The following is a 21,901-nucleotide window of genomic DNA, read 5'->3' as shown; positions in this document are numbered from 1 at the left end:
ATTTCAAAATATAAATATTTCTATGCGTTTTTTTATAATGTATCTGGACATCAGCACAGCCCATATCCTAGAAAGAAACCAATCATGCAGCCGTAGTAGGAATACGATTGTACGTAGGAGTATCCCAACTGCAGTACAGTACGAGCACCATGGCACGGGTGACGCAATCGGCGTTACGTGAGGATACGACATCAGCTGCACTCTCTCCCGTGATGCAAGACACGGATTGTACCGGTGATTAATTATTGGAGTATTATACAGACGGCCGGTAAGCAAACTAGTACTAATATTAATGTAGAGTATGATCATGTCTAAACGAACAAGCGATCATATACTAGTACAGCATTATTTCGTTCTACTAACAATTTAATTACAGTACGTACACAGTGTGCCGGTTGATCAGTTTATTTTAACCCTGCAGCTAGAGTTGACAAGGAGTGCTATGCGTCGTATTGCGTATAGAACTCTTATAGGAGCTTGCATGCTGTGCTATGCATATCTCAAGAGAATCATATATACACGCTTTTATAGTAGCTTGCATGGCGTGCGATCACTGGAAACCTCTCAACAGCGACATCGTAAGTAATTTTTTTCTTAATTACTACATAATTCAATCTCAAATGGCGTGTCACACGGACACCTGATGACTTCTCGCTAAATGCATTTAGCAAGTTATTGAGTTCATCAATGATCAATCATCGTTCAATTATTTATTGTGGAAACGGATTACAATAGGACACATCCATGCTCCCATAAATAGTAATTTTATCATTCTTATATGGTAATGAAAGCTACTAATTTTTTTTATGTTTTATACCACCTTAAAACATAAAACTAAGTAGATGAATGAAACAATTGCTCGATGTATGATTTCATTTTTTTTCATACGCTAACATATCCCTTAAATATTACACCCAAATGACCAATAGTAGTTGATCAAATATGTAAAGATAAAATGAATTACTCTTAATGAATATTTCGATCTTTTTCACGGTACATCAAGTTTTATCTCATGAAACTTAATTTATCTCTCATCATAAATTCTATACACGTCAATATCTTTTGCTTATGTGACATATTATTTAATACGATTTAAACCTATAAACCCTACTAACATGGGGCCTAACTAACATGGGGCCTAACGATACGCGTGACAGCATGCGCATTTTTACACTCCTCTGTAAGCCAATTTGTATATAAACGATACAGAGCCTCCCAGGAAGAGGGCTGGCCAGTCCAGTCTGAAAAAAAAAATGAAAAAATAGACAGAGAGAACATGATTTTGAGCCGCGTTCGTTTCCTCCCTCCAAGTTAACTTACCTTCTCGTTTTTCACACACATGTTTCTCGAACTGCTAAACGGTATATTTTTTATAAAAAAATTTCTATAAAAAAATGGTTTTAAAAAATCATATTAATCTATTTTATTTTTTTAATAATTAATAATTAATTAATCATATACTAATCTATTACTTTGTTTTCCGTGCCAAAGATAAGTTAACTTATCTCCTCCATTCAAACGCGGCCTTGGGCTTTTTCGAGCCCCATCATCAGTGGACTCCTACAGGTGTATCACTTGGTCGAACGTAAACTTCCTGGAAATTTCCAAAGGAACGAATATCTTTGGAAGAGCTTAAGGGAATCGTTAGTCGGTGGGAATCAAACACAATTTCACCATCGATGTTTCGTCGGCACCATACTGACCGTCATGGGCAAAAAGAAGATATGATATCCTTTTATTTATTATTTAATGTTGTTTATTTTTAGATCTATGTTTAAATATTTATATTATTAAAAATTATATAATTATTAATTATTATGCTATGATTTAATTTGTTTGTACAATAGCTTTAAACATGACTTGTAATTTTATATATTTAGATAAAAATTAAATAAAATAAACGATCAAATATAGATTTAAAGCAACGGCGTCGAATTAGAAAAATGAGAAAATATTCATAAGAATCTCTGCTGATGTCGTGGAAACAGGACATTACGGGCACAGAAAAGGAAAAATGTTTTCCATGGCGGTGCCACCTCAACCATACCGACTAACCACTGCAGCATATTGATAGTACGACGTTATCACGTTAAAGAAAGTTTTGATTGCTACTAGGTGATGTCCATATGCTCCAAAATATAATTAGGTTTTTTATGTTTTATTGAAAAGTATCTTAAAGTATCAAAAAATTTAGTGTAAAATTCTGATACCTCGAGGTACTAAATTTTTATACTAAAATATGTTACCTTGAGATACTTTTTTAACGATGTTAAAAAAGCCATATAATTAACTTTAGTATTGAAATATTATTTCATAATATTAGTATTTTTATATAAGCATTTTGATATTGTTTATCTATTCAATTACTTCTCATTAAAATTCTCTATTTTATCCTCACCTACCCTTCCATTCTCATATATCCTCATTTATTAAAAAGCATCGTATTTTTTTATCCTCAATCCTAGTTCTGACTAAAGCTTTAGAAATATTTATATTTTAAATAACGGTATATTAATGTAAATGTATCGCACGTTTTTCTCGCTGTCATTATATAGCCGCTGTCTGCACAGTAACTCTAGTACATGGTTTATATCAGAGTGGCGTGGTTGGGCGCATCTGAATGAAACGTAAATGAAAAGAATATTAGAGTAGTGTTATGTAGGTAGGCATTCTCCTGTTTGCAGCTACTTTTCCTGGGCAGCAGTTCTCACGAAACCCCGTTCTTTTGAGGTGGCTGCTCCGCTAGATTATCATTGGCGCACTTTGTTTTTTTGTTTTTTTTTAACACATGGGCACACCTTTGTCACTTTGTAATAAAACATTAAATAATGTGCTCTTAAAAACATTTACACACAAGTTAATTTATTTATTTCTTTTGATAAAAGGCTCAGAAAGAGCCTAGTTTTTACTGAAAGCGATAAAACAAAGAGTCGCTGCTGGGGATACCAGCTTACAACCAAGGTTCAAAGTAAAACAGCATCTAAAGAAAAAACAGAAGTCTAGGGACAACCAGGTTCAAAGCCACCGCTCTGCTTTCATCTATTTCTGGAGAAGAAGTTAATTTATTTAACATCAAATAAATGTATTGGGTCATCTGCCTGATAGTTATGAAGGTAACAGAAACACATATTGGGTCTCTGCCTGATGCTCTTGCCGGCGATCTCCCACGTGGGGTGGCAATGTCCTTCAGAACACGACCTACATTGTCTAGATACATGTGTACATTATCTCTCAAGTGATCAAAATGAGGGTACATGTGTCAAGCAGAGGATGATCATCTCATCTCTTGACCTTGATAGCCATAATCGAAAAATAGCATGCCCTCGTTTATCCCATCGATTCTCAAAAGAGAAAACCACTACGCCACCAGAAGTTTTGATGCTAAAACCAAGTTGGCACAGCGCTAGGTGTGATGCATTGTTTTGACGAAGTCCCAAACGAGCATATACACATCACTTATCTTGAGATAAGGTTATCTCGAAGTCTTTTTGGACCAACCTGCCAGCCATGCCAGAAAATGATATAATACACACATATCCATTCATATATATGCATGCACTCCTCCCTCGACTTTTTTTTTTATTTGACATCATTCGCTCTGGTATATTTCGCTCTGATATATTGTTCGTTTTATTCACTCGTTGTTACAAATATACAAAATTATAATTCATGGCTAAACTATCTTAAGCAATAAATTAAATCATAATAAAATAGTTAATCATTATTTAATTTTTTTAATAGTCAATGTCATTAAATAAAAACGGAAAAGTTTGAATTCACCTCTTGGGTTAGCGCATATCAGATAACTTGACATAGATGTCCATGTAAAGGCATATAACATTCGAAAAGGTCAAACTCTGTGTTTTGGTCAACAATTAGGTCATTATCGATGTAAGTTTTATGGACACGATTAACTAGAGCAACATGTCATCTAAAAATATTTAAAACTAGGATAAAACACCCCTCTCTTGATGTATAGTTTTATCTATTGTTGTTTATATTACATGTAAGATACAAGTTGTCTAAGTAATTATGCATATATGGTTTTATCTCTATCAAACTTATTTCATCTCTCTTTATGAATACGTTGGAACATCATAAAAATTGTCATGACACCCACTTAGTCAAATTATTGGTATATTCCGTGCATGGAAGTCAATGCAATAGACTCATCTTTTATATTAAAGAAATTGCTTCTATAGATATTTATTAGCAATTCAAACTCGCCGTAAGCACATCGGGAAATGCAGTGAAACCATGAATCATGCATTGTTTTTTTGCGAGGAAAATGCTTCACTCTGTCCGCTGGTGTCAGTACAGCAACTAAAGGGCGCGAAGAAAAGAAACAAATAGGCCGCCCCAATATCCGGCCAAAATAAAAGCAGGCGCCAAATACGAAAACCTTCGATTATAATTATATGAAGATTGAGTTAAAAAAATAATAAATAAAAAAATTAAATGTATAATATTTAGGCCCTGTTTAGTTAGCAAAAAGTTTTTGCAAAAACATCAAATCAAGTTTTTAGACACCCATTTGAAGTATTAAACGTACTCTGATTACAAAACAAATTTCAGATTCCGCCTGAAAACCACGAGATGAATCTTTTGAGTCTAATTAATCCGTCATTAGTACATGCTGGTTACTGTAACATTTATGGCTAATCACGTTCTAATTAGGCTTAAAAATTCATCTCATGATTTTCCGCATAAATGTGTAATTAGTTTTAATGTTTATGTATATTTAATATTTTATTTAGGTATCCAAAAATTTAATACGATGTTTTTACGAAAAGTTTTTCGGGCTAAATGGGGCCTTAATTAATCATGCACGCTCGTTTTGCCAACTCCAGCTTCACTTTACAACAGAGCGCCTGAGACAGCAAAGCTCGCGTTTTCCTTTTTTTTTTTCTTTGTTCTTTTTCGGTGCCGACTGGACGGTACTGGCAGTGCTGGCTGATACTGATCGTGATCGAGAAAGAGAGTGATGTGAGCGGTGACACGGACCAAACCCCACCCCACGGCGTGACTGTGCGCGAGCTTGTGTGTCGCCCTCGCTCCCCCACTCACCACGCGGCGAAAAACACGGCAACGACACGACGCGCGGCCCCATTGGCTCGGCCTCGGCTCGTACATCACCGCCCCGCCATGACGTTTCGCGCAGCCCCACTGCTGACGAGTTTTCCTCCTCCTTCGCGCGCCTTCCGCCTATATTTATTTATAGGTATCCACGGCGCCGGTGCGTTGCGTGCAGCAAGCATGGCGGAGCAGCTCATCTCCACGGCCGACCACGACACGCTCCCGGGCAGCTACGTCCGGCCGGAGGCGCAGCGCCCGCGCCTCGCCGAGGTGGTCGCCGACGCCTCCATCCCCGTCGTCGACCTCGCCGACCCCGACCGCGCCCACCTCGTCTCCCAGGTCGGCGCCGCCTGCCGCTCCCACGGCTTCTTCCAGGTACGTCGCACGTCCAATCTACCTCCTCCTCTCCCTCTCACTCGGCATAAGCTAATACAGTATTACTAAGCTTATCATCGCAGGTGCTCAACCATGGCGTGCCGGTGGAGCTGATACTGTCGGTGCTGGCGGTGGCGCACGAGTTCTTCCGGCTGCCGGCGGAGGAGATGGCCAAGCTCTACTCCGACGACCCGGCCAAGAAGATACGCCTCTCCACGAGCTTCAACGTGCGCAAGGAGACCGTGCACAACTGGCGCGACTATCTCCGCCTGCACTGCTACCCGCTTGACCGATACCTCCCTGATTGGCCCTCCAACCCAACCTCTTTCAGGTAATCCAACCAACCATTCATGGCTGCCTTCTTTACTACTCAAATGGCCATTTCTTGCTCACCTCAATCAGAGTCAGTGCCCCATCTTTGCTCTGGTTTTGGTACTGGAAGAAAGCAAGAACAGGACAGATGAATTAACAATCACCTTGCTTGGACAGGAGAAATTACTCCATGCAATTGCAACCGGTTAAAACGTACAGGAGTGTGTTGAGCATTGCTTTCTCCTGGGAAAACGGAGTTTTTATTTCTTTTTTTAAAAAAATGCGTAATCCTGGACACAGAGTAAAACGTTGCCATGCATTTTCAAGCTTCAGCCACAGCCCACACGACAGACAGCAGCTTAAAAGTACTTAAACCGATCTCTTTCGATCCTGATACTAAACGATGCCTTTCAACGAGGTTCGAAAATGCCGGGCTAACCACTCTGAACTTGAACGACTCTTATCGGTTCCCTCGTACCAAAAATAACTTTATTTTTTATTCATAACACACATACAATTAAAAAATGCAATACTTATTAAATCTCAATACATTCTATATTTTATCTATTTTCAATATATTTATTGTTGCTTCTACAGACTCCAATACAATGATTACTCAAAATAAACTTATTTTAGAACAGACTAGTATGGAAAAAAATAATTTTATTTTAGGATGGGTTTAATAATACTTAACCATTTCTATAGCCTGTCATGGGGGATTACAAATTAGGTGGGAATGATTAGAGAAAAGTTATGATTGGTTAAGAAGAAAATGCATGTGAAAAATTAAATAAAGAATCGTTGAGATTGGTTGACATGACGAGTAAAGAAATGGGCGGTAACATTTTGGGAAGGAGAGAGCACTCCCACGTCTAAAAATATATACTGGACGTGACTACAGATTCTGCTAGAATGAGAGAGGGTTCCATTCCAAGCAAATCCGGTAAAAACAGATCTCCTGCTTTCAGTAAAGATAAGTTCAGGTACACGCATAAGGAAGTGAGAAAGCAGCCGTCCAATAGACCACGGCTGCACGTTTAGCATGTTTCACTAGCTGTAGAATGAACGAAATTATCACCTGAGGGAGAGCAAAAAAAAAAAAAAACCAACACGAACTAGTGAGCGGGACCTGTCATGCTGCCGATGCCTTCTTATGTCTCTGCACTCATAGAGAGGCAATTTTAGCACAGACATCGATCGAAGAAACAGAAAGAAGGCTGGAGCTACTAGGCAATGCAATGGGAGCCACTTCTTTCCCTACTAAAAAAAATATAGCATCTACCATGTGCACACAATCACATGAAAATCCCAACATCAAAGACGATGAGGTGGTCACATGCATATCCATGCTGAGTGCTGGGATCATCTCACCTGCTAAGAATCCACCATTGTCGATTTCGTAGGCCCTCTCTCCTTGCAGTGCTAAGTGGCAAACAGTCTTGGTTGGAAGGGGATTTCAGTGGGAGCAGTAGAACAAAGAGTAGTGGAACATTATCTTAGAGGACCATTGGACCAATCTTCTAAACTATTCTGAAGAGTATCTATCTTCCATTCTTTCTGCTGTTTTATGGCCAGGTCATTAACCAGGAACATGAATTTACTTTCATGGTGCCACAGGGAGATCGTGAGCACATACTGCAAAGAAGTTCGAGAGCTCGGGTTCAGGCTCTACGGAGCGATATCCGAGAGCCTGGACCTGGAGCATGACTACATCAGGAACGTTCTTGGTGAGCAGGAGCAGCACATGGCGGTGAACTTCTACCCAAAGTGCCCGGAGCCGGAGCTGACGTTCGGACTCCCGGCGCACACCGACCCGAACGCCCTCACCATCCTCCTCATGGACCAGCAGGTGGCCGGACTGCAAGTTCTCAATGAAGGCAAGTGGATCGCGGTGAATCCACAGCCCAATGCGCTGGTGATCAATATTGGCGATCAGCTACAGGTGATGTATGAGTTTCTTTCATCAGTCTAGTATCTAGCAGCCACCCTAGTGTTCAGTATGTAGAAGTTTTATTTTGATAAAGTTGCAGAAAATCTAACCATGGTAACTGAAGCACTCGTGTGTTCAGGTATAGCTTGTGGTTGTTGGGTAAACGACCAGGCTAGGTGGCAGACACTGCTGTGCAACAGAGTATAGTTGGGTCTGTTTCAGCTAATCTACACCAACTTAAAAACCATTCCCAACAGCTTATCCATCCCATTCTCTATCCTAAAAATAGAGGATGAAGAGTAAAAGTTAAGCTCCAGCAGAATATCTATCACATCATCTATTTTTGAATGTTATCCATATCAGAAAAGAGAACCTTTATATTTAGATATTCTCTCTCTAATCCTCCAAATAGATACAGAGGATGTCATATATAGATGATCTGCTGGAGTACAAATGGATATGAAGAATGAAAATGTTTTAGATGATTATCCAAATAAAGATATGAATGATCAAATTTAGATGAGTTGTTGGGTTGCTCTAAGATAAGCGCTTCTTGTTTCAAAAAAACAAAAAAAAAAGACGAGCACTTAGACCAACAATATAGTAACCGTGATAGTATAAAAAGTACAATGAAGCAGAGATAGTACATAACACAAACATATTTTGTTTAGGAGATAGCTAAATAAAGATTCTTCTATCGGATGCCAATTGCCATGGTTTATACCTTGCAAAGAGTTGTTAAAATGTTTTCAGGATAAATGAAGTGAAACCACTGCAAAGTACTACATTTTTTGTTCAGTAAATCTTACTACCTCGGTACCACCGTTTCACATTATAAAATTTTCTAGCATTGTCTAGATTTATATAAATACTAATAAATCTAACAAATATATAAATAATATGCATTAATCAATAGATATAGTTAAAAAATCTTATAATATTCGACGGAGGGAGTAGAAACATTCCCCTCTGCAAATTAAATAACCAAGTGATTGTTCTGATCTGTAGCAGAACTTGTAACCTCTGTAACTTCTCTTGCAGGCGCTAAGCAACGGCAGGTACAAGAGCGTGTGGCACCGTGCTGTTGTCAACTCTGACAAAGCGAGGATGTCCGTCGCCTCCTTCCTGTGCCCCTGCAACGACGTGCTCATCGGCCCAGCTCAGAAGCTCATCACCGACGGCTCCCCGGCAGTCTACAGGAACTACACCTACGACGAGTACTACAAGAAGTTCTGGAGCAGAAATCTCGACCAAGAGCATTGCCTGGAGCTCTTCAGAACCCAGCCGACGACGCCATCCGACCACTCCATCTCGAATTCTTGATTTAGGTTTCTACTCCGACTACTCCAGAACTTGTTGCAGTACTCTTTGGCTCTTTGTAGGCGTAGTTTCTGTGTAGACAACCTAGTTGATGATGATGACGATGATGTTGCGAGATGCTCGTGTGTGCTGAATACTACTCGTCGTGTTTGGGATCTAGCGAGGAATGAATCAATCAGTCGATTGGTGAAGTCCAACTGTGAAGAGTTGCGGCAAAAATCACCTGGGCGTATGACGTGGCTCGACACACCCCGACGCGGCGCAGGCGGCCGGGGTGGCAGTTGAACTCCGCCGCTCCCCCTCCCCGTCTCGGCGGCCGGCGGTCGAGAAGGGGGCGGAGCGGAGAACCGGAGGAGCGTGACGCGAGAAGTTGACGAGAAGCCGTTCTGAGACGCGTCCCAACCATGGGCCGGCATCGCGTCGCCGGGCCGTGGCCCAGGAGAAAAGAGAGAAGGCACGTCCAGACTAGGAAGGCGGGTTTTACTAAAGTACGCCATCAGCATAGTTAAAACGGATTCGAAGGGTGTTCGTTCTCCAAGGGGAACGGATTAGATAGGGAAGAGCGGAGGAGGAAGCGGCCGCGCCTTGCTCGCTTTGCTCCCGCCGTTATCTCTTCGTCTCGCGCGCTCCCCGATGCACGCCGCCATGGCCACCGCTCCCTTGTCCCTGCATGGCCTGCCTTCCCCCACCGCCACCAAGCTCTCCTCCTCCTTTCTCGGCTCCCCTGCCTCCTCTTTCCTCCGGCCGCCGCCTCTCGCCGCCACCGCCACCCCGTCACGGAGGACGCTCGCCGTCAGGGCCATGGCACCACCCAAGCCCGGCGGCAAGCCCAAGAAAGGTTCGCGCTCGTGCTCGTCTCTCGCCCCGCAGCATCGCGCGAGGTTCCTGGCTGAATCGCGGTGCGCGTTGCTGGTTTGTCTTTTTGCAGTGGTAGGCCTCATAAAGCTGGCGCTGGAGGCCGGGAAAGCCACGCCGGCGCCGCCGGTCGGCCCCGCGCTCGGTGCCAAGGGTGTGAACATCATGGCCTTCTGCAAGGAGTACAATGCCAAGACGGCCGAGAAGGCCGGCTACATCATCCCCGTTGAGATCACCGTGTTCGATGTAAGCTTAAATCTTCGGTGTTGTGTGAGCATGCATCTCTAATGTGGGTACTCCTAATAATGCTCGTTTCTTTGCTTTGTGTTTTTGCAGGATAAGAGTTTCACCTTTATATTGAAGACCCCTCCTGCCTCAGTCCTGCTACTCAAGGCAGCAGGTGTGCACCCTGTTAGTTAGCATGAATTTGTTTGCTGTTCCTTTGTCTATGCATCAAATTTGCAAAACGTAAAAGCAATTGGACAAAAAAATTGAAAATTCTCTTGCTAGGTCGATGCTTTTATGTGTGGGTGTGGATCATTTGGTCAAATGCTATCGTAATAGTATGGCCTTATCTGGGATGCGCAGAGGAATGAGTTGAAGTTCTGTGTCGCGCTTATTATTCATCATCACTTAGTTAAATATGGCTATGTGAAAAGGTTGACTAATTTATTCATCGTCACATAGTTTGCTATGACAGATTGAAAGAATAAATTGCAGTTATGTGAAAAGAAGTGTGTATTAGGCTATCTTAAAACTCTCTGAAAAGCTAATTGCTACTCCCTCCGTTTCAGGTTATGAAATATTTCGGTTTTTCCTAGATTCATCGATGAATCAATGTATATGTTATATATATAGGTCCATTAGTATCCATATGAATCTAAGAAAAGTGAAAACATTTTATAACATGAAACCGAGGTGATACAAAATTATTTATTCACTTTACTTTCCTGTTCAGCCATTCTGGCATATTTTGGTAAGCTTGAGAAAGAATGCAACTTGTGGGCTTTGCTCAGTGCTATTCTAATTTGCATTTTTCTGATTTTAGTTCTTGATCTCCATAGGACATTGAGAACAATGCAAAATAGTATAGCAAACCACTACTGTTTTTCACTCTTACATATTTGTAGTTTGTGTTTGGTGTGTTATGTGTATTGTCAGTACTGCTAGGACTGTGTTGGATTGTTGAGCAACAATAGTAAGTTAGCCGACAAGTTTTTAGATTTTACTGAGGAAAAAATATTCATGCAGCTATGGGAATAGTATAGCCTTATGAGGGATGTGCAAAGGAATTGTTTGAAGTTCTGTGTCACGCTAGTTATTCATTGTCCCATAGTTAAAGATGACTACAAAAGTTCTAATGTATATACCAAAGCAAACTAGTACAAAACAGGTTGCTAGTTTGCTATGGCATAGGCATTATGTTTGCCACCAATGTTGCACTGTGAAAAGAAGTGCATATTAGACTGTACAAAAGATCTCTGAAAAGTTAATAATCGCTACTAGTACTAAATTATTTATTCATTTTACTTTTCTGTTCAGCCACTCTAGCATATTTTAGTGAGGATTTTTTCGAGGGTAGGTACCGTAACATTGCCCTTTAGTAAGCTTGAAAGAGAATGCAGCATGCAGGTTTTGCCCAATTTGGTTATAATTTCTATTTTTGTGATTTTAGTTCGCCATCTCCATAGGATAGTGAGAACGAGGCAAAATGATATAGCAAACCGCTACTGCTTTTCACTCTTTCATATTCCTAGTTTATGTTAGGTGTATATGTATTATCAGTACCGCTAGATACCGTATGTTGGATTATTGAGCAATAAAAGTATGTTAGCCAATAAGTGTTTGGATGTTATTGAGGCAACATATTCATGCAGCTTATTTTGTTTGTAATTTAATGTATTTTGACATTAGGTTGCCATTTCACTTGCCTCATTAATATGGTGAGGAAGGTTGTAATATGAACATACGGCAGAGAGAAATCAGCTGCGTAATGGACTCGTTAATCACAAATATCAGTGCTGTTTATGAGTTCAAACATGTCTGCAGACTAAAACAAGGATTAATTGCATGACTGCCTACAATTGCTTGCGAACAAATCCAGTAACAGCTATTATTATTTGTGTATTGTTCAAGCAGCTCTCTTTTCAGCCTTGCATACTTAAGTAGGCAAATGAATTCTCATCTTCATTTTCTCCAATCCTGATTCTTAGGTATCGACAAAGGTTCAAAAGAACCACAGCGAGAAAAGGTTGGAAAAGTAACAGCAGATCAAGTACGTGCAATAGCTCAAGAAAAGTTGCCGGATTTGAACTGCAAGAACATTGACTCGGCCATGAGAATTATAGCGGGCACTGCTGCTAATATGGGAATCGAGGTTGACCCTCCGATACTTGAGAAGAAGGAAAAGGTGCTCTTGTAGTCTGTTTTTCCGGCACCTATAAACCATCTTATTGATGGCTATCTGTAGATTTTGTTTCCTTTTCATTTGACAATCTGCGTTTCTAATGCTTAAAATTTTCCCTACATGATCATTTTGAGAGGAAACAGGCCATCCACTTCACACAAGCTGTAATCATTTACGTCCAAATTGTAGAGTGTTTTCATGTTGCACCAATTCGCTGTTGAGTTTCCACTACTTTTTATAGAGAATTCCGTATTACAAATCGCTTGTGCACATAATGGGACATTTCAAGCTACTATACATATGCTCCAATCCATAGTCCATAGACTATAGTTCGGTCTGTGAAACGTGAGTAAGATTCTGTTGTTCTTGTTGCCCAATACCCTCCTTCTGTGTGTTTGAGATGCAAACCATTTTTTAACATTGTGCTTCTAACAATTCGCTCATAGCATTTTCCAGCCTCATGCTTATTTTAAGCATAAGCGAAAAGGCTTATTAATGAATACAAAATAATTTAGTAGTAAAACTTTTATATATGTGTTTTTTAGCAATTTAAAACCATAGATTGGAAATAAAATATGATAAAAATAACTCAAAAAATTAACTCTAAATTTAAGTTTTAAAATTTAAACTTTAGCTTACAAGTATAAGCGAAAAGATTAGCATCCTATTTCATCGGAAACATTTCCAACTGCAGCTATGAACTGTATGATGCATCCGGGTACACAGTATAATCTCAAAATAACTTAATATTTCAATCATCTCAGATATACTAATACGAAAGCAAAAAAGAACAAGATAGCATTTATGTAGCTCATATTATGTATTTATTCTCTACTCTTATAAACTTCAATAAAATAGTGTTAAAAATAAACATATTTCAAAACAAACAAAGGAGGACACTTATTTATATTTCTAGGATGGAGAGAGCGGGAAAACTAAAATTGAAAGGATCTTAGCTCACAATCACAACGCATTCAAGCAGAAACACGTAGACCGAGTGACACCCAAGATGGGCTCGTGGCCCAGCCCACGTTCGTGTTCTAACGTCTTCATACTTTTTTTATCTTATAATATAAGATGTAACTAACACTAACATAACATAAAGACCAAGAAATAGTTATAATGTAATTTGGTTAAACGTATTGATGGTGAAGAATTTAAAATAAATTAAATTTAGAGGAAAAAAAAAGACATGCGCTAGTTAATGCATGTTTCACCGAAGCAACTCCACCATCTTGATAACATTACAACAGGATGTGGTGATTCATCATGCAATGCAAGAGGAGGCAACAGCGTGTGGACAAAGTCCGCAGCACGGCAGCAGAGCAGGTCAAGCAGCGAGCGGGCCGGGCGGGCGCGACGCCGATTGCAGCAGCGGCGGGCAGCGCTGCACAAATCACTCACAATTCACATGATGATGGCGCGATGGACAGACGCTCCCTGGTCGCTGATTGGAGCGGCCAACGCTGCAGATAAATCCTGCACAAATCACTCACATGACGCACGCCCCAAAACTAGCGTCCTGCAGCCCGCGATTTGTCTCATTTCACTTGGGCGTCGTCCACAGTAACCGCTACAGCTGCTAATTGCGCCGGCCAGCAATGCTATGCGATTCGATCCGCTTTTCTGACAAACCGTACAATGCTTGCAGCGGGCCGTGTCGATACATGCATGCGACCGAAGAGAAGGTGTAGGTCCCTACGGAGCCGGGCACCGGGTGACTCGTACTACAGCGTGTGAGCTCAGCTACTCCAGCAGGAGGGCGGAGGGGTGGCCGGCGAGCATGCGCAAAGGAGTGACGGATATCGATTGTTTCACCGGCCCCCGCTGGCATTGATAGCCATGGGGATGGGATTGCTCCCGTCTCCTCTCGATTTTTTTTTATTTTCTCACATTTATAATAAATAATTTTATTACTATATCTCGAAGAAAATATTTTTTACAATATGAATCTTTTGATCGTACGTTAACATGTTTTGTCACATCAGTATTGGTGGCGCGGCTAAAAGGTTCATGCGGCGAAAATATTTTCTTTCGTTATTTAGTAATAAAATTATTTATTTAAAAGATTTAAGAAAATTCCCTCTTCTCTCCCGATTTCCATGGTTCGGGTGTATTTTGCTCGCCCTGCCGCGTGCGTACGTAGGTAGGACCAGTGTTGTGAAAGTCAGCCACACGTAAATATGGAAACGGTGACCGATCCATACCGTATTGCCAAGTCGGAATAGCAGTAAACTTAATTGTAGCTCTGCAGCACAATTACACTCGCTTCCATGGACAAGTCAAGTTGATTAATCCATCGTTATTTGTATTCTTTAAGCAAATAATGATGTTTTCATGATATACTTATAGAAAAGTACAAATATAGCTAGTTAAAATTGTATAATCTCCATGAATTACAACCATTAACATAAAAAACATATGCACTAAAGTGAACATATAAAATCCGTATAATTCCGTTTAAGCATCTATATTCTGACTAATCGTTTGACGGTACCTCACTCGTCCAATACCCATATTTCGTTTTCCATAACCCTAGGACTGCATGAGTGCGGTTGTGTTTTTTATTAAAAAAATATTAAAGATGAAAGATTATATAATATTTTGCTAGTTTTTTAATACTATAGATAATAAAATAATTAATTTAATATTTTAAAATCAAAACTTTATGAAGATAAGATGATAAACTTATGTAAACTTATACAAATTTATCATATTGTTTAATGCTTTAAGAAACAAGTGAAAAAAAGAAATAATCGGAAAAAAACACAAGCTAATACCAACGGGTGGGAATGAATAACCCGTATGCTCTTTCACAACCTTATTTAATTCTTAAAAAAATTAACTTAAAACTCTATATAATTTTATTTTTAACTCGAACCTGATTTTTAAATTTTATAGATAAAATGACTGACCCCATTACCCCCTCTCGGCCAAAGCCACGGTAGCATGCGCAGCACCGTAGGCGCGGACACGGCACGCGCGCGTTTGGGTTGTTTGGGTGATTCTGTGTACCGCGGGCGGGCGGCGCGTGCGTTAGCATGCGAAAGAATCATGATTTCGGGATCTACATAGCTACAGAGTTTACTCCTCTAGTGCGAGCAGCGGAGACCGAATCGGGGCAAAAGCTTCCGCAATGATGGCGGCATCGCCGTTGACCACCTCCTAGTAGCACTAGCACAGCGGTGTAGTACGTCTGTTGATCTGTACTCCATCTCCATGCATGGCCACACCACCCGATGAGGCAGGCAAGGCCTGCCCCCTCCTACACTACACAAGCAGTGCACAAGGACAGGCCAGGGCCAGACAACGCAAAGCAGATAGGAGTAGTTGCATGCAAGGAATCCAAGATTTCTACAGCACTAGTATGCGTATTTACACAGCTAGCGTACATGGATCATCGGCCACCCTTCGTCGTTCGTTCGTTCAGACGCAGCAAGCTCGCTCTAGCCAGCGAAAACAAAGTCTAGATGAACAATATCCGGTTGCTTGTACGTACGTGCTTGCTTGATTACCCGAGCTTACACTGCACTGCACACTGTTACTCTTCACCTTGCTACAGTAGAGGTCGTCTTCGTCAGAGCCTGAGCCTGACCTGCCATGGGAGGGACCACTGCTGCTGCCGTGGTCGTGGGCCCCACCCTGCCATGCATGCTCCCTTCCCGGCCGGCCGCTAGCTAAAGCAATCTCCCCCCCCCCCCTTCGTCCTCCGATCGCCGTTCGTGCTCACCTCGGCGAATTTGACTTCATCCTGGCCGCTTCGCCGCCATGCGCCGGCCGTCGGCGGCGTCAGCAGCATGCTCCGGCGTACGCGAAGATCTGGTGCACCACCGCCGCCACCTCGTCCGCCGTCGCCACCTCGCACCCTTCCTCCATCTGCACTAAAAATGTATTTGCTTCACCCCACTAATTAAAACCACCACATAATTGTAAACTTCATCTAATATAAACAAGTCGCAAATATAGATTCTTCTATACAGCTGCATTGCAACCATCGTGCAGTAAAGTATAGCTAGTACACTGCAAGTGCACTCTACTTTTTTTCTTCTCTGAAATGTATAGGATACGTAGGACAGTGTGGTTGTTGTATCCGTTTGTTTCAGTGGCTGCGTCTTGACACGACGAGAGAGAAAAGGACACGTAAAGAAAGCAGGGGCTTGTAATTAGTAATTGTCTGGAGATTAAGCGCTTCCCATGGCTCATCCATCCCATTCTCTATCTTAGAAATATAGGATAAAGAGTAAAAGTTAAGCTCCAGCAAAACATCTATCTCATCATCTATTTTTGGACGTCGTCCATATTAGGAGAGAAAACCTCTATATTTAGATGTTCTCTTCTCCAATCCTCCGAATAAATAAAGAGGATGTCATATATAGATAATCTGCTGAAGTACAGAAGGATATAAAGGATGAAAGATGAAAGTATTTTAGATGATTATCCAAACGAAGATATGGATGACCAAATTTAGATGAGCTATTAGGAATAGGGATGCTCTGAGCCTGGGTGTCTGTACCCAGTACTGGATGCTCATCGTATTCGAACACTCCATCTACAAGCTCCAAAATTGCTTAACAGAAACGTACGAAAGCCACGGCCCTGATCTGTTGGAAATTCCACGCAACACTCTGCAACAAGCTGTGGACAATGGACCGATTCGCTTACCCATCACTGTCTGATGGAGCGCCAAGCATGACAGACATGTTACACATTTCTCCACATATAAGCACCCTTTATAATTATAGTATACGTCAACACTAAAAATCATAGAAGATTGGGGAGGTCATTGTTTCGTTTTCTTTCCAGGAAAAGACAAAAAAAATATGAATAAAATAGTTATAAATGTCTTCTTAAATATCTAAAAGTAAAAATAAAAAACGATGAAAGAAACTAAAATGAACTCTAAATTTAAGGTTAAATTTCTTTTGGATTCCTACTATTTGTACCTAATTGTTATTTAATTTCTTATGGAAAGTGGTACTGTCTATATCCATGAATTGTACTAAAATCCTATAAGTTTATGGTTAGTTGAAAAGAGCATTTGTGTCTTAAGGGCTCTTATGAACGGAGGATCTTTATTAGAAATTTCAGGGAGCCAAACCGTTTCATGTAAAAATTCTGAAAAATCATGCATTCCAAAGGAGCGTTAAAGAAAACAAACATATTTATAGATTAATCAAGTGAGTAAAATTGACCTATAAACGGTATTGCTGGTCAGCCCAGGAATTAGGATGTAAAATCTGGACTACACAAGGTAAATATTACTGCTGGTATTCAAATTGTTGGAGGCTTGGAGCATTCTGTGTTGAGGAGGACCTTGAATCACTTGTATTAGCAAGGGACTGTTTCATTCTAATCTAACATTCCAAATCCACCGTCAAAGTCCAATTTTACTACCTTAAACTGTTTTTATAGGAGAATTAAATTCCGCCCTAAGCGGTATATCGGCCCACTTTAACCTAATACTTGTTTTTTTCCCTCCAGGTGCAAGTGTATTTTAAGTAGTAGAAAATTCGTGCGAGACAGAGTTATATTTATATCTCACTTTTTGATTAAAAAACCATCACTATTTGAATAGGCTAGAACTAGAAGGAGAAGACTGGTTTCAATCTTTATATTTAAAGCTGCACACAAACTATAATGAAAATAATTCTTCGAAAATATAGCTTATGTTGTCGTCCATGGCTGTTAAAAAAAACTCTAACGGTAACATGTTTTAGGGGGGAAAAGTGAACAACTAAGGTCCGGTTTAGTTGGAAAAATTTGTTTGGAGACCACACATTTTAAGTATTAAATTTGTTTGGAGAGAGTTACATAATAAATTTTAGATTTTGTCTTATGATTTTTCCCATAACTATATAATTGATTTTAATATTCATATATATTTAATGTTTTATTTAGGTGTTTATACGGCGCGATGTTTTTGGAAAATTTTCAAGACTAAAGAAGAAATAGACCTTTTGCAACAGTGATCTTACATCATTTCGAGCAGCAATGATTTTTTTTTTCTGTGGTGGAAGCAGCAACCAAATATAGTTTAAAAATGGCTACTTTTTATGGCAAAATCGCATGTAGTTTAAAAGACGAGAAACTGCACTGAATAAACGTTGAATTTGATTCGACAAAATCAGACAAAGTGGTGAAATTGTTGACCTTGAGATTGAAGCAATAGACGACGGCGTCATGTCCAACGGAGGTGACGGCCAGGTGCAACACGGTGAGGCGGAGGTCCTCCATGGCGGCGACGGCGCGCACGAGCCGCCCGGTGCACCGCCTCCCGGCGACGCGCACGCGCACGTGGCCCCCCACCGCGGCCGTCGCCTCCACGTCCATGCCGCTGCTGCCGCGCGCCTCCGAGTAGCTCGTGTACTGCGGGGACACGAACACGCCGTCCGACGCTGCCGTGGCCGCCGTCGCCACCATCCCGACGCCACGCTGCTCCGCCACCGCCGCCTGCAGCGCCACCAGCTGCTGCTCCAGCTGCTTCACGTAGTCGATCGCCCCACCCACCACCGTCGCCTGGTCACCCTACACACGTCGCGTTGTAATGTTGTAATTATCAGCTACGAAAGATTAGTTTATTTAATTTTTAATGCATCGGTGCGCCATGGATGTCCACGGCCTAGGGCTTACTCGAGGGATGTAGCTGGACGGAATGAGCGATCGGAGGGAAGCGAGGTGGTCGTTCATGAGGCGGCGGCGGTTGCGCTCCACGGCGATGTGCGTCATCCGCTGGCTCTCGGCCTCCTCCGGCTTCTTGCGCTTCTCCGGCGGCGGCGCGGCGCGGGGGCGCGGCCTCGGCCTCTTCCTCCTCCGCTCCGCCCTAGTCGCCGGCGCCGCGACGGGGGGCGCCGCCGCCTGCGTGACGCAGCTCTCGAGCAGATCGATGTCGGCGACCGGGGGGCAGGGGCACGACGCGAAGGCGGCGTGCCTCTTCCTCCCGTCGCCGCCGCCATCGGCCTCCATGGCGCCCTGGAGCAGCGCGAGGAACGGCATCTGCGCGGCGCCGGCCGGCTGCTCCGCCCACTGTTCCATTACCACCCGCACCGCCGCGGCGTCGCCATGAACCGGCAGAGGAGAGGCACGTTAGCGAGAAACAGCGGCAACGCCATAAAAGAGATGGATGCAAATGCAATGCAGCATGCATGCGTAAATGCATTGAATGGTGCGTGCGTGCGCGGACAGGCCGGCTAAAGCTACTATGCTTGGGCGACGTCGTAGCTAGCCTGCTTGAGGAGTGCTTGCTGCTGCTGCTGCTAGTGTTCCTTCCATTGGCCAGCCATGGCCAAGGAGCAAATGGGGAACGACTCCTAGTTATAAAAACGCAAGGGAAGCAGCAGCAGCTGGCTAGGCAGGATGCAATCAATACAGCCGAATTGCATCGGCATTACATGTGCTGCAGAGACTAGGAATGGAAGCTGCATGCTTGCTCAATTTACTACTACCACCAGCAGCAGTACGTAGCAGTGCAGTGGCCGGCCGGTGAGGATGAGTAGTCCCCGGCGGGGACGCTTACCAGCGAGCCGATGGGCCCTTGCAGCTGCATCCTCTCCATTAGAAAGAAGGTGGTGGCAAGGTTACACTACAGTGGTAGCAATAACTGCACTGGTGAGTTATGAGCCCCTGAGGCAGCAGCTGCAACAGCAAACTCGCCTAGCTTCTTCTTCTTCTCTCCTCCTCACCTCCTCCTCCTCCTGCTCCAAATGAATCTCGAGTCGAGCTAGCTACAAGTAGCAGCTGCTGCTGTCTATGTCAATTAATGTTGTTGTAGAGGTGAGGAGCTAGCTGAGCTAGAATGTGGGGAGAGGGCCGGAGAGGAGACGATTGGATGGAGTGCGAATGGTTGTCTCTTGTATGGGTAGGCCAGGTAAAGGAAGCTAGGCGAAGATTTGTGCAAGTGAGAATGAATTATTGAGGCGTGGAGGAGGAGTGCCGCGGCTCGGCTCGGCTGCAGATTTGCAGATTTGTCCGGCACGGCGACAGCGGCAGCCGGCGTGGGGCCTGGACGACCTCCTCCTCCTACTGCTACTCCTCCCGGCCGCTGGAGCGGGAGCTCCAGGGCTTGCAATTTGATTAGTACCAAGTGCAAACTATTCATCCACTGAGATGGATTTATTCCCGTTTATACTTGTTGACACATGATCAGTTAATTACCCCGTATCATCGCACTGTGTCAACTGTCAACCCATGAGCAGTGTCCGGCAACAGATAACAGTGCTGTCACAGCATCATTTCTGCTGCATTAATTTAAGACCATGTCTTTACCCGTACTGCGGATTATTAGTATCTTATTGGAGTTCAACCTGCCGGATGCAATGCCAATGGAGGGGCATTTCTGCGTACATTACAAGTATTATGTTACACCTCTTCCACGCTGTTTTGCCGATCTGGTCCATGGCAACATACGTTCGCCTCCCTTATCTTTTATTTATTTCTTAGCATTTCCAAAATAGGGTATCTTCAAAATGCATGAATCAAGCACTTTGGTGAGGGTGTTTGAGTTGCTCGCTTGCATAGGGACCCCAGAAATTTGGGTAGGGGGATCAATACAAATCTTGAGATTACAGCGACTGAGCCTCCAATAGACACATCAAATATTCTGATACAACGCATTAAAATTTCAGTTGTTTTTCTTAATAAAAATGTATTTGGTCGCTTTGGAAATTCTGTAGGCAGATCGAGATTCTGTTAATTTTTCCAACAAAACCACAGAACTTCATTATGGATATTCTGGCCAAACTTGACTTAAGATCCAAAGAATGAAGAACCTTTACAGAAACGATTTGAGCGCTAGGTTTTTGACCTTAGGATTCAAAAAGACATCCCCCTTATAGTGTGCATTTCCTATTACTAAAAAACAAAGTAAAATACAATTCTCCATAATTTTGTTGTCACTTCACTTTCAAGAAAAAGGAGAAAACGGATATCACCCAATATGAACCATGTCGGGAGACTACTTTTCTATCGAGTACACACTACACCAGAACCTTACATCTATGACGGAACAACAGTGACGGACCTAAGGATTGGTCAGAGATGCCGGTTAACTTTGACGGGTCATTCGGTTTACCGTCATCGTTGAGCCATCTGGCCGCAACCCGTCACAGGTATCCCCTCACCTATGACGGTCTTAAAGAAAAAACCGTCAGAGATGACTCAGTGATGGATTTCCCGACCAACCTGTCACTGGTATCCCCTCACCTGTGACGGGCCACAACATTATAAGCCGTCACAGGTGATGGGCTGCCACCTTTGACGGATTTGTTTTCCGACCCGTCACAGATGAAGTCATAACAGTGAGGGAGGAGATTATATTTTCTCCCAGCGGGACCCGTCAGAGATGAGGTTTACCCACCTCAAACGGGTTTAAGCTCTCACCCATTTGAGGTGAGGGAGGATATTTTATTTTCTCCCAGCGGGGCCCACAACAGGAGGAGATAAGGTCGGCCGATCTCTCGGTTCTCTCTCCCATTTCTCTCAGTTTTTCTCCCATTCCCCATTTCTCTATCTCTCCCTCTCTCTATGTGCGTGAGCGGCGGCCAAGTAGGGGCGGGAGGGGCGACGGCGCCCTCCCTCCACTAGATCCGGCAGGGGCGGGAGGGGAGGTGCGGTGGGATCGAACGGATCTG

General features: G+C 42.6%; 3 protein-coding genes across 4 annotated transcripts; 2 read left to right on the top strand and 1 right to left on the bottom strand.

The window, feature by feature from the left end:
• Positions 1-5,191: 5,191 nt before the first annotated feature.
• LOC102720409 (flavanone 3-dioxygenase 2-like) lies at positions 5,192-12,443 on the top strand. 2 transcript variants are annotated; one of them, XM_006649234.3, is made up of 7 exons: positions 5,192-5,451; positions 5,535-5,782; positions 7,381-7,705; positions 8,735-9,851; positions 9,942-10,114; positions 10,205-10,268; positions 12,082-12,443. In XM_006649234.3, exons 1-4 carry the CDS (start codon positions 5,257-5,259, stop codon positions 9,014-9,016), a joined length of 1,050 nt encoding a protein of 349 aa, XP_006649297.2. In that variant the 5' UTR covers positions 5,192-5,256; the 3' UTR covers positions 9,017-9,851; positions 9,942-10,114; positions 10,205-10,268; positions 12,082-12,443. The 2 variants fall into 2 exon arrangements, with proteins under 2 accessions (XP_006649297.2, XP_015690865.2); XM_015835379.2 differs by lacking the exons at positions 8,735-9,851; positions 9,942-10,114; positions 10,205-10,268; positions 12,082-12,443 and adding an exon at positions 7,833-8,142.
• On the top strand, positions 9,659-12,290 carry LOC102720123 (50S ribosomal protein L11). Its single transcript, XM_006649233.3, has 4 exons — positions 9,659-9,851; positions 9,942-10,114; positions 10,205-10,268; positions 12,082-12,290. The coding sequence occupies exons 1-4, from the start codon at positions 9,659-9,661 to the stop codon at positions 12,288-12,290; spliced, it is 639 nt and encodes a 212-aa protein (XP_006649296.2).
• Positions 12,444-15,597: 3,154 nt separating the features above from the next.
• On the bottom strand, positions 15,598-20,126 carry LOC121053916 (transcription factor bHLH70-like). The gene is made up of 4 exons (XM_040522449.1): positions 19,789-20,126; positions 18,906-19,298; positions 18,426-18,800; positions 15,598-16,151 (listed from the first exon to the last, which is right to left on the bottom strand). The coding sequence occupies exons 1-4, from the start codon at positions 19,825-19,827 to the stop codon at positions 16,065-16,067; spliced, it is 894 nt and encodes a 297-aa protein (XP_040378383.1). The 5' UTR covers positions 19,828-20,126; the 3' UTR covers positions 15,598-16,064.
• Positions 20,127-21,901: the final 1,775 nt, after the last annotated feature.

The sequence above is a fragment of the Oryza brachyantha genome, chromosome 3 (assembly GCF_000231095.2).
Source record: "Oryza brachyantha chromosome 3, ObraRS2, whole genome shotgun sequence".
NCBI lineage: Eukaryota > Viridiplantae > Streptophyta > Magnoliopsida > Poales > Poaceae > Oryza > Oryza brachyantha.
This window is presented reverse-complemented; position numbering and strand designations above follow the sequence as displayed.